A 12,481-nucleotide genomic window follows, 5' to 3' on the forward strand; every position below is an offset into this window, starting at 1 on the left:
TTGGCATGGTCGAAAATTTTTCCCTTTGGGAGTGTTTTGGGAAAGGGGGGATGCCCTAAATATATGGTCCTAAATTTGGATATCAAATACGTATTCTACTCCCAAATACCTTTATTTGAGCCGCATATTGCGATGGTCACTAAAATATTGCTGTTTGTGGGGTATTTTGGGAAAGGGGTAGACCCCCAGAAAATTGGTCCCCCCACAGCTTTCATTTAAGCTCCACATTTACATGGTCGGTAAATATGCTCGATTTAGGGATGTTTTGGGGGTATGGTGGTCCCCCAAACACTAAGCCCGGATAATATATCAGAAACGTGCTCTATTCTCTTATATCTATATCCCTTATTTGGACCCCATTTGCCATTGGCCTCAAAATTGAATATCAAATTCGTTTTCTAATCTCAAATACCATTCACTTAAACCCCTTATTGAAAAAGCCATTAAATATGTCCGGTTTGGTGTATGGGCCCTAAAAACTATGAATATCGATCTCCACAGTCTTGAAGACCCAAATTGTCTTGGTGAGCAAATACGTCCTACTTGGCGATTGTTATAGTGTTGGGACTTCCCTTAGACATTGGTAATGGTCTACTCCTAAAGTCCTTTCATTTGAGCTCCATTTTTCAATAGTCGTCAAACATGACCGGTTTGGAGGATGTTTTGGGGGATGGAGCGGCCGCTGAGTGACTTGGCTTTGAAAATATATATCATATTCTTGTTCTACTCTAAAACGCCTCTTATTTGTGCTTCATATTGCAATGGTCAGCAAATGCTTCCTATTTGGGTGGTGTGTGGGTGTGGGGTGGCCCCATAGACACTTTTCCCGAGCATTGATATTAGATTCGTGCTTTAATTCGAGAGACCTTTCATTTGAGCCCCATATTGCATTGGTCGTAAATTTGTCTTCTTTGTGGTATGTTCTCGGGAATGAGCGGGCCCTCAAACACTTGGTCCCACATCTGGGTATCAGATAAGTGTTCTACACTCAAATACCTTTTATTTAAGCTCCATATTGCCACGTTCAGTAAATAAGAGTTTCTGAAAATTTGGATAAGGGGGAGGGTCCGCCCCCTCTTCAGATATCAAAAAATTTGTACCCTATTTTCACCATGGGGTCAATATGTACCATCTGTGAAAATTTCAAGAAAATCGGTTCAGCCGTTTCTGAGTCTATAAGGAATACACAAACAAACAAACAAGTAAAAAGGCGTTAAGTTCGGCCGGAGCGAACTTTGGATATCCCCCACCTCGGATATATATATAACGAAATGTTGGTCTTTTTAGAAGTTATATCTAAAAATAAACCGGTCTGAACTATATACCACACAAATTTCAGTGCAATCGGATTAAAAATGTGCCTTTTATGGAACAAAGAGATCGAGAGATCGGTTTATATGGCAGCTATATGCAAATCTTGATCGATCTAGACCAAATTGCAGAAATATGTGGAGGGGCTTAACTTAACTCTTTGTCCCAAATTTCGGCAACATCGGACAATAAATGCGCTTTTTATGGCCCCAAAACTTAAAACCGAGCGATCGGTCTATATGGCAGCTATATCCAAATCTGGACCGATCTGAGCCAAATTGACGGAGGATGTTGAAGGGCCTAATATAACTCACTGTCCCAAATTTTCTCAAAATCGGATAATAAATGTGGCTTTTATGGGCCTAAGACCCTAAATTGGAGAATCGGTCTATATGGCAGCTATATCCAAATCTGAACCGATCTGAGCCATATTGACGGACGATGTCGAAGGGCCTAACACAACTCACTGTCTCAAATTTTAAGTAAAATCGGATAATAAATGTAGCTTTTATGGGTCTATGACCCTAAATCGGAGGATCGGTCTATATGGCAGCTATATCCAAATCTGAACCGATCTAAGCCGTATTGACGGAGGACGTTGAAGCGCCTAAGACAACTCACTGTCCCAAATTTCAGCAAAATCGGGTAATAAATGTAGCTTTTATGGGCCTATGACCCTAAATCGGAGGATCGGTCTATATGGCAGCTATATCCAAATCTAAGCGGAGGATGTCGAAGGGCCTAACACAACTCACTTTCCCGAATTTCAGCAAAATCGGATAATAAATGTGGCTTTTATGGGCCTAAGACCCTAAATTGGAGGATCGGTCTATATGGCAGCTATATCCAAATCTAGACCGATCTGGGCCAAATTGACGGAGGATGTCGAAGGGCTTAACACAACTCATTGTCCCAAATTTCAGCAAAATCGGATAATAAATGTGGCCTTTATTGGCCTAAGACCCTAAATCGGCGGATCGGTCTATATGGGGGCTATATCAAGATATAGTCCGATATAGCCCATCTTCGAACATAACCTGCTTATGGACAAAAAAGAAACTGTGCACAATTTCAGCTCAGTATCTCTATTTTTGAAGACTGTAGCGTGATTTCAACAGACAGACGGACATGTCTAGATCGTCTTAGATTTTTACGCTGATCAAGAATATATATACTTTATAGGGTCGGAAATGGATATTTCGATGTGTTGCAAACGGAATGACAAAATGAATATACCCCCATCCGTCGGTGGTGGGTATAAACAACAAACAAACAAACACAAATTGATTTTTATACCCTCCACCATAAGATGGGGGTGTGGCGGCTGGAAATAATTTACTTTGAAATTTAAAATGTTTTTAATTATTTTAAAAACTTAGCTTTGATTTTATTTGTTTTTCATTTTTTACTTTGATTTTGTAATTTTCATTCTTTTAACAAGTCAGCCTTGATTTTGTCACTTTTCTTTTTTTGAACAAGGTAGCCTTGAAATTTTTTGTTCTGGATGACAAACGAAAATTTGTAAATATGAGGAGTTGGGATTGTCTTTCAAACAATAAAATCCTTATCACTCTTTTTGTAAAAAAAACTTAATTGTTGCGTTTCATTATTACCAAATACGTAACAAATTGGTGACCCCTGACGCTAAGATTTCTACAACTACAGGTTTAATAATGGCAACGAGCGATAGCAATTCATCAGTGCAAATGCAAATTTCCCGCGTAGCTGTGAAAGCTCCACCATTTTGGCGTGCCGACCCTCTTTTGTGGTTCAAGCAAATGGAATCTCAATTTTTAATGGCTGGTGTTACGCAAGATGCGACAAAATTTCATACCGTCGTGGCTTCAATTGAAAGCAATATATTGGAAAAGGCAGCAGAAATTATTGTAAATCCTCCTTCGGAAAATATGTATGACACGCTTAAAAATAAATTGATTAGCAGTTTTACGGATTCCGAGGAGAAGCGTCTCAAAAAGCTGTTGACAAATATTGAACTCGCGGACAAAAAGCCATCCGAATTGTTGTGGGAAATGCGGTCTTTATCACAAGGTAAGGTGTCAAATGATGTTTTGAAGCAGCTTTGGATGCAGCGGGTTCCAACTGAAATGAAGACAATTTTATCCGTCAGCGAAGATGATCTGAACAAATTAGCTACCATGGCCGATAAGATTGCTGACTGTAGCGAATCAGAAATATGCAGTTTTTCACCTCCTGTGAATCGTTTGGAAGAAATTGAAAAGAAGTTGGCTAGCCTTTGCACACAAATAGAATCATTTCGTAAGTCCAGAAGCCGTAGTAAGTCATCATCTTCAAAACGTTCACATTCAAAATCCGGCAGCAAAGCGAAACCTTATTGCTGGTATCATTTAAAATTTGGAGAAAATGCCAGGAAATGTGTAGCTCCATGTACGTATAAATCTTCAACTTCGGAAAACTAAATGGTGCGCCGTCTTTGGTGACGGATGGGTGCACCCCAGAAGTATGTCGCCTGTTTGTTCGGGATATCAAATCGAAAACCAGGTATTTAGTAGATACAGGAGCGGATTTAACAGTATATCCAGTCTCACGATCCATGCGCAATCAACCACCCAGTCAACTTGTTTTATATGCCGCAAATCAGACACCAATTAAGACGTATGGAACATTGGGACTAAGTCGATTGATTTGGGACTAAGTCGATTGTTTAAATGGGACTTTGTGATTGCTGATATTCAAAAGCCAATTATCGGATCTGACTTTTTAGGTAAATATGGACTACTTATCGACATAAAGAATAATAGTTTGATAGACCCTCACACGAATCGTGAATGTGGTGGTTCTGTAGCAAGTGTTCAAAACTCCTCCATAAAGTGCATATCAAGTTCGACGAGTTACGCATCGTTATTGCAGGAATTCAATGATTTAGCGAAAGTGAATTTCAAATCTAAGGCAAGACACTCAATTTACCATCATATAGAAACCACCAAAGGTCCTCCCGTTTTTTGCAAATCCAGACGTTTATCGCCGGAAAAGCTACAACTTGTTAAAAAAGAATTCGAAGAAATGATTCGACTTGGTATATGTCGTCCATCAAGTAGCAGTTGGGCTAGTCCGTTGCATATGGTGCAGAAATCCAATGGAGAATGGCGCCCATGTGGGGACTACCGCGGATTAAATGCTCGTACAGTTCCGGACCGATATGCTGTTCCCCATATTCATGATTTTGGAGCATTACTTGATGGTAAGAATATTTTTAGCGAGGTGGATTTAAACAAAGCATACCACCATATACCAGTGGCAGAGGAGGATATTAAAAAGACTGCAATAACGACTCCCATTGGCAATTTTGAGTTTCCCAGGATGACATTTGGATTGTGCAACGCTGCACAAATTTTCCAGCGGTTTATGCACGAGGTAACAAGAGATCTTGAGTTCGTTTACGTATATATAGACGATATTCTGATTGCATCGAAAGGCCCAGAGGAGCATAAAAAGCACCTACGACTACTGTTTGAAAAGCTGCGCGACTGGTCTTACTATCAACATTAAAAAGAGCGTATTTGGTGTATCGGAGTTGGAATTTTTAGGATATCTTGTGACAGAGAATGGTTTGAAACCTCTTCCTAGTAGAGTGGAGGCTATTCAAACGTTCAAGCTTCCTAGTACAGGCAAGGATCTTCGGCGTTTTCTTGGAATAATCAACTTCTATAGACGATTCTTACCCGGCGCTGCAAAATCTCAAGTAATTTTACACAGCATGTATAATGGGAATGTAAACAAGTAAAAGCGTGCTAAGTTCGGCCGGGCCGAATCTTATATACCCTCCACCATGGATCGCATTTGTCGAGTTCTTTTCCCGGCATCTCTTCTTAGGCAAAAAAAACTATATAAGAAAAGATTTGCTCTGCTTTTAGAGCGATATCAAGATATGGTCAAGTTTGGAACACAATTAAATTATATGTTGGAGACCTGTGTAAAATGTCAGCCAATTCGAATAAGAATTGCGCCTTTGTGGGCTCAAGAAGTAAAATAGAGAGATCGATATATATGGGAGCTGTATCGGGCTATAGACCGATTCAGACCATAATAAACACGTATCTTGATGGTCATGAGAGGATCCGTCTTACAAAATTTCAGGCAAATCGGATAATAATTGCGACCTCTAGAGGCTCAAGAAGTCAAGATCCCATATCGGTTTATATGGCAGCTATATCAGGTTATGTACCGATTTTAACCATACTTGGCACAGTTGTTGGATATAATAACACGTTGTGCAAAATTTCATTCCAATCGGATAAGAATTGCGCACTCTAGAGGCTCAAGAAGTCAAGACCCAAGATCGGTTTATATGACAGCTATATCAGGTTATGAACCGATTTGAACCATACTTGGCACAGTTGTTGGATATCATAACAAAACACGTAGTGCAAAATTTCATCCCAATCGGATAAGAATTGCGCACTCTAGAGGCTCAAAAACTCAAGACCCAAGATCGGTTTATATGGCAGCTATATCAAAACATATACCGATATGACCCATTTACAATATCAACCGACCTACACTAATAAGAAGTATTTGTGCAAAATTTCAAGCGGCTAGCTTTACTCCTTCGGAAGTTAGCGTCAAGACCCAAGATCGGTTTATATGGCAGCTATATCAGGTTATGGGCCGATTTAAACCATACTTGGCACACTTGTTGGATATCATAACAAAACACGTCGTGCGAAATTCCATTCCATTCGGATAAGAATTGCGCCCTCTAGAGGCTCAAGAAGTCAAGACCCAAGATCGGTTTATATGGCAGCTATATCAGGTTATGAACCGATTTGAACCATACTTGGCACAGTTGTTGGATATCATAACAAAATACGTCGTGCAAAATTTCATTCCAATCGGATAAGAACTGCGCACTCTAGAGGCTCAAGAAGTCAATACCCAAGATCGGTTTATATGGCAGCTATATCAAAACATGGACCGATATGGCCCATTTACAATACCAACCGACCTACACTAATAAGAAGTATTTGTGCAAAATTTCAAGCGGCTAGCTTTACTCCTTCGGAAGTTAGCGTGCTTTCGACAGACAGACGGACGGACGGACGGACGGACGGACGGACGGACGGACGGACGGACGGACGGACGGACGGACGGACGGACGGACGGACGGACAGACGGACGGACATGACTAGATCGACATAAAATGTCACGACGATCAAGAATATATATACTTTATGGGGTCTCAGACGAATATTTCGAGTAGTTACAAACAGAATGACGAAATTAGTATACCCCCCATCTTATGGTGGAGGGTATAAAAATGACAAAAGTGTTATAAAATGGTCTGAGGAAGAGAAGCAAGCTTTTGATCGGTGCAAACAAGAATTAGCCAATGCAGCCCTTTTGTCCTATCCACGTGAAAACGCTCCAACATCAATTTGTGTCGATGCTTCTGATTATGCTATGGGTGGTGTTCTGCAGCAGTTCGTTAATGGTGAGTGGAAACCACTTGGTTTTTATTCTAAGAAATTGTCGCCCACTCAGAATAAATATAGTGCATATGATCGTGAGCTTTTGGCAGTTTATTCCACTCTGAAACATTTCCAGTATTTCTTGGAAGGTCGACAATTTTGTATTTTCACGGACCACAAACCTGTAACATATGCCTTCAGGCAGCGTCCAGAAAAGGCATATCCGAGACAGCTGAGGCATTTGAATTATATTGGTCAATTTACAACAGATATTCGTCATATTAGTGGCAGTAACAATGTAGTGGCCGATGCAATGTCACGTATACAAGCTGTCAAAGCACCTCAATGCTTGGACTTCAAGGATTTGGCAATCGAACAACAATTTGATGACGAATTAAGGTCACTATTGACCGACAAAAGTTCTGTCCTGCGGTTGAAACTCATGAAATATGACGGCTATGAGATTTTCTGCGACGTATCGAGATCTAATATTAGGCCCTACTTAACACCGTCATTTCGGAAATTAGTTTTTGATACTCTTCATGGCTTGTCGCACCCTGGCGTTAAAGGTACTGTCGATTTAGTTCGATCACGTTACATCTGGAAATCATTAAAGAAGGACGTGACCGAATGGGCTAAAAGCTGTATAGATTGCCAACGATCGAAAGTTCATCGACATACAAAAAGTCAACATGCCGAATTTAAACCTCCCACACAACGTTTTAAGCATATTCATATTGATATTGCTGGACCATTGACTTCCTGTCAAGGTTATCGGTATCTATTAACTTGCATCGATAGATTCACCAAATGGTCTGAAGCTGTCCCTCTAGCAGACATCAAAGCCGAAACTGTAGCCTCAGCCTTTGTTAACATATGGATTTCTCGATTTGGAGTACCGAAGGAAATAATTACCGATCAAGGTAAACAATTTGAGAGCAGATTATTCAGACAACTTGCGAAGCTATGCGGCTCAAGGGTGAAACATACAACTCCATACCACCCTCAAGCGAATGGATTAGTAGAACGGTGGCACCGAACTCTAAAATCAGCATTAAGATGTGCCAGTAACAAGGACTGGGTTAGTACTCTACCGCTAATCTTGCTTGGTTTGAGAACACGAATTATCACCGATACTGATGTGTGTGCTGCCGAAATGGTTTATGGATCTAGTTTGACGTTGCCCGGGGAGTTGATTATTGATTCAGAACGTTCACAGAATGAGCATGACTGGATAACGCTATTCCAAAATAGAATGAATAATATTAAACCTTTGGTTACGGGATGTCACACGAACAACAAAAGCTACGTCAATGAACAGCTGAAAACATGCCAATATGTATTCCTAAGATGCGATGCAGTGAAGAAACCATTACAAGCACCATATTCAGGCCCATACAAGGTTGTTACAAGGAATGAAAAAATTTTCAAGATTCTTGTTGAAGGCAAAGAAAAAGTGGTATCAATAGACAGATTGAAGCCATACTTAGTATTCCAGGATGATATTGCCGAGTCCCCTGTTACGCGAACGGTCGTCAAGAAAGTTCGTTTTGCTGAATGACAACGCTGGAGGGGTAGTACTGTGGCGGCTGGAAATAATTTACTTTGAAATTTAAAATGTTTTTAATTATTTTAACAACTTAGCTTTGATTTTATTTGTTTTTCATTTTTATACCCTCCACCATAAGATGGGGGGTATACTAATTTCGTCATTCTGTTTGTAACTACTCGAAATATTCGTCTGAGACCCCATAAAGTATATATATTCTTGATCGTCGCGACATTTTATGTCGATCTAGCCATGTCCGTCCGTCTGTCCGTCCGTCCGTCCGTCCGTCTGTCTGTCGAAAGCACGCTAACTTCCGAAGGAGTAAAGCTAGCCGCTTGAAATTTTGCACAAATACTTCTTATTAGTGTAGGTCGGTTGGTATTGTAAATGGGCCATATCGGTCCATGTTTTGATATAGCTGCCATATAAACCGATCTTGGGTCTTGAATTCTTGAGCCTCTAGAGTGCGCAATTCTTATCCGATTGGAATGAAATTTTGCACGACGTGTTTTGCTATGATGTCCAACAACTGTGCCAAGTATAGTTCAAATCGGTCCATAACCTGATATAGCTGCCATATAAACCGATCTTGGGTCTTGACTTCTTGAGCCTCTAGAGTGCGCAATTCTTACCCGATCAGAATGAAATTTCGCACGACGTGTTTTGTTATGATACCCAACAAGTGTGCCAAGTATGGTTTAAATCGGTCCATAACCTGATATAGCTGCCATACAAACCGATCTTGGGTCTTGACTTCTTGAGCCTCTAGAGTGCGCAATTCTTATCCGATTGAAATGAAATTTTGCACGAAGTATTTCGTTATGATATCCAACAACTGTGCCAAGTATGGTTGAAATCGGTCCATAACCTGATATAGCTGTCATATAAACAGATCTGGGGATTTGACTTCTTGAGCTTCTAGAGGGCGCAATTCCTATCCGATTTGGCTGAAATTTTGCATGACGTATTTTATTTTTACTTTCAACAACTGTGTCAAATAAGGTTCAAATCGGTTCATAACCTGATATAACTGCCATATAAACCGATCTGGGATCTTGACTTCTTGACCCCTAGAGATCGCAATTATTATCCGATATGCCTAAAATTTTGTACGACGGATCCTCTCATGACCATCAACAAACGTGTTTATTATGGTCTGCATCGATACAGATCCCATAAAAATCGTTCTGTCTATTTTACTTCGTGAGCCACAATGGGCGCAATTCTTATACGAATTGGCTGACATATTACACAGTTCTCCAACATATAATTTAATTGTGGTCCGAACCGGACTATATCTTGATATCGTTTTAATAGCAGAGCAACTCTTTTCTTATATCCTTTTTTGCCTAAGAAGAGATGCCAGGAAAAGAACTCGACAAATGCGATCCATGGTGGAGGGTATATAAGTTTCGGCCCGGCCGAACTTAGCACGCTTTTACTTGTTTACTTTGATTTTGTAATTTTCATTCTTTTTAACAAGTCAGCCTTGATTTTGTCACTTTTCTTATTTTGAACAAGGTAGCCTTGAAATTTCTTGTTCTGGATGACAAACGAAAATTTGTAAATATGAGGAGTTGGAAATTGTCTTTCAAACAATAAAAACCTTATCACTCTTTTTGTAAAAAAAACTTAATTGTTGCGTTTCATTATTACCAAATACGTAACAGGGGGTATACTAATATCGTCATTCTGATTATAACTACTCGAAATATTCGTCTGAGACCCTATAAAGCATATATATTCTTGATCGTCGTGAAATTTTATGTCGATCTAGCCATGTCCGTCCGTCCGTCCGTCTGTCTGTCGAAAGCACGCTAACTTCCGAAGGAGTAAAGCTAGCCGCTTGAAATTATGCACAAATACTTCTTATTAGTGTAGGTCGGTTGGTATTGTAAATGGGCCATATCGGTCCATGTTTTGATATACCTGCCATATAAACCGATCTTGGGTCTTGACTTCTTGAGCCTCTAGAGTGCGCAATTCTTATCCGATTGGGATGAAATCTTGCACGACGTGTTTCGTTATTATGTCCAACAATTGTGCCAAGTATGGTTCAAATCGGTCCATAGCCTCTTATAGCTGCCATATAAACCGATCTTGGGTCTTGACTTCCTGAGTCTCTAGAGTGCGCAATTCTCATCCGATTGGAATGAAATCTTGCACGACGTGTTTCGTTATTATATCTAACAATTGTGCCAATTATGGTTCAAATCGGTCCATAGCCTGATATAGCTGCCATATAAACCGATCTGAGGTCTTGAATCCTCTAGAGTGCGCAATTCCTATCCGATTGAAATGAAATTTTGCACGATGTGTTTTGTTATGATATCCAACAATTGTGCCAAGTATGGTTGAAATCGGTTCATAACCTGATATAGCTGCCATATAAACCGATCTTGGTTCTTGACTTCTTGAGCCTCTAGAGTGCGCAATTCTTATCCGATTGGGATGAAATCTGGCATAACGTGTTTCGTTATTATATCTAACAATTGTGCCAAGTATGGTTGAAATCGGTCCATAACCTGATATAGCTGCCATATAAACCGATCTGGGGTCTTGACTTCTTGAGCCTCTAGAGTGCGCAATTCCTATCCGATTGGAATGAAATTTTGCACGATGTGTTTTGTTATGATATCCAATAACTGTGCCAAGTGTGGTTCAAATCGGTCCATAACCTTATATAGCTGCCATATAAACCGATATTGGGTCTTGACTTCTTGAGCCTCTAGAGTGCGCAATTCTTATCCGATTGGAATGGAATTTCGCACGACGTGTTTTGTTATGATATCCAATAACTGTGCCAAGTGTGGTTCAAATCGGTCCATAACCTTATATAGCTGACATATAAACCGATATTGGGTCTTGACTTCTTGAGCCTCTAGAGGGCGCAGTTCTCATCCGACTAGACTGAAATTTTGCACATAGTGTTTAAGTATCACTTCTAACAACTGTGCTAAGTATGGTTCAATTCGGGCCATTACGTGGTATAGCTGTCATATAAACCAATCTTGGGTCTTGACTTCTTGAGGCTCTAGAGTGCGCATTTCTTATTCGATTAGAATGAAATTTTGCACGACGTGTTTTGTTATGATATCCAACAACTGTGCCAAGTATGTGTCAAATCGGTTCATAACCTGATGTAGGTGCCATATAAACCGATCTTGAGTTTTGACTTCTTGGGCCTCTAGAGAGCGCAATTCTTATCCGATTTGCCTGAAATTTTGTACGACGGATCCTCTCATGACCATCAAAATACGTGTTTATTATGGTCTGAATCGGTCTATAGCCCGTTACAGCTCCCATATAAATTGATCGCTCTATTTTACTTTTTGAGCCCCCAAAGGGCGCAATTCTTATTCGAATTGGCTGACATTTTACACAGGTCTCCAACATATAATTTAATTGTGGTCTAAACCGGATCATATCTTGATATCGCTCTAATAGCAGATTTTTCTTTCTTTCTTTTCTTATATCATTTTTTGCCTAAGAAGAGATGCCGGGAAAAGAACTGACAAATGCGCTCCATGGTGGAGATTATATAAGATTCGGCCCGGCCGAACTTAGCGCGCTTTTACTTGTTATATATAAGAAGATACGCCTTTCGTTATAATACGATTAAAAATGCCTGATGTATGCCCCCGTTGCAGCTATATCGAAAAATGATCCGATTTGGACCAAATTCGGCACGGACATTGAGTGGTCTAATAAGTACAAGTCACTGTTCAATTTTGTACTGCAAAATATAGGTCGCTTGCTAGCTATATCCAAATATAGATCTATCTGAACCATATACAACACAGATGTCGAAAATCCTAACATAAGTCGCTATGTCAAATTTCAACGAAATCGGACTTTACATGTGCCTTTTATGGGGCCAAGACTTTAAATCAAGAGATCAGTCTATATTGCAGCTATATCCAAATCTAAACCGATCTGGGCCAAAATGAAGATGTCGAAGGGCCTAACACAACTCTCTGTCCCATAATTCGGCGAAATAGGACAACAAATGTATCTTTTATGGGTCCAAAACCTTAAATCGGGAGATAGGTCTATATAGCAGCTATATCCAAATCTAAACCGATCTGAGCCAAATTGCAAAAAGATATCGAGGAGCCTAACATAACACACTGTCCCAAATTTCAGCGAAATCGGAAAATAAATTCACCTTTTA

The 12,481-nt window shown here is 40.0% G+C and overlaps 1 protein-coding gene across 5 annotated transcripts; it reads left to right on the top strand.

Annotated features, from left to right (window-relative positions):
• Positions 1 to 2,880: 2,880 nt before the first annotated feature.
• On the top strand, positions 2,881 to 9,943 carry LOC131994044 (uncharacterized). Of its 5 annotated transcripts, none has more exons than XM_059360172.1 (3): positions 2,881 to 4,054; positions 4,136 to 5,032; positions 9,829 to 9,943. In XM_059360172.1, the coding sequence occupies exon 1, from the start codon at positions 2,985 to 2,987 to the stop codon at positions 3,747 to 3,749; it is 765 nt and encodes a 254-aa protein (XP_059216155.1). In that variant the 5' UTR covers positions 2,881 to 2,984; the 3' UTR covers positions 3,750 to 4,054; positions 4,136 to 5,032; positions 9,829 to 9,943. The 5 variants fall into 5 exon arrangements, with proteins under 5 accessions (XP_059216155.1, XP_059216156.1, XP_059216157.1 ...); XM_059360173.1 differs by having other exon boundaries at positions 4,201 to 5,032; XM_059360174.1 differs by having other exon boundaries at positions 2,881 to 3,360; positions 3,445 to 5,032.
• Positions 9,944 to 12,481: the final 2,538 nt, after the last annotated feature.

The sequence above is a fragment of the Stomoxys calcitrans genome, chromosome 1, assembly GCF_963082655.1.
Source record: "Stomoxys calcitrans chromosome 1, idStoCalc2.1, whole genome shotgun sequence".
Lineage (NCBI taxonomy): Eukaryota > Metazoa > Arthropoda > Insecta > Diptera > Muscidae > Stomoxys > Stomoxys calcitrans.

Excerpts from the sequence above, each read along its gene's own strand:
- LOC131994044 (XM_059360170.1), top strand. The coding sequence starts at position 2,985 with ATGGCAACGAGCGATAGCAATTCATCAGTGCAAATGCAAATTTCCCGC.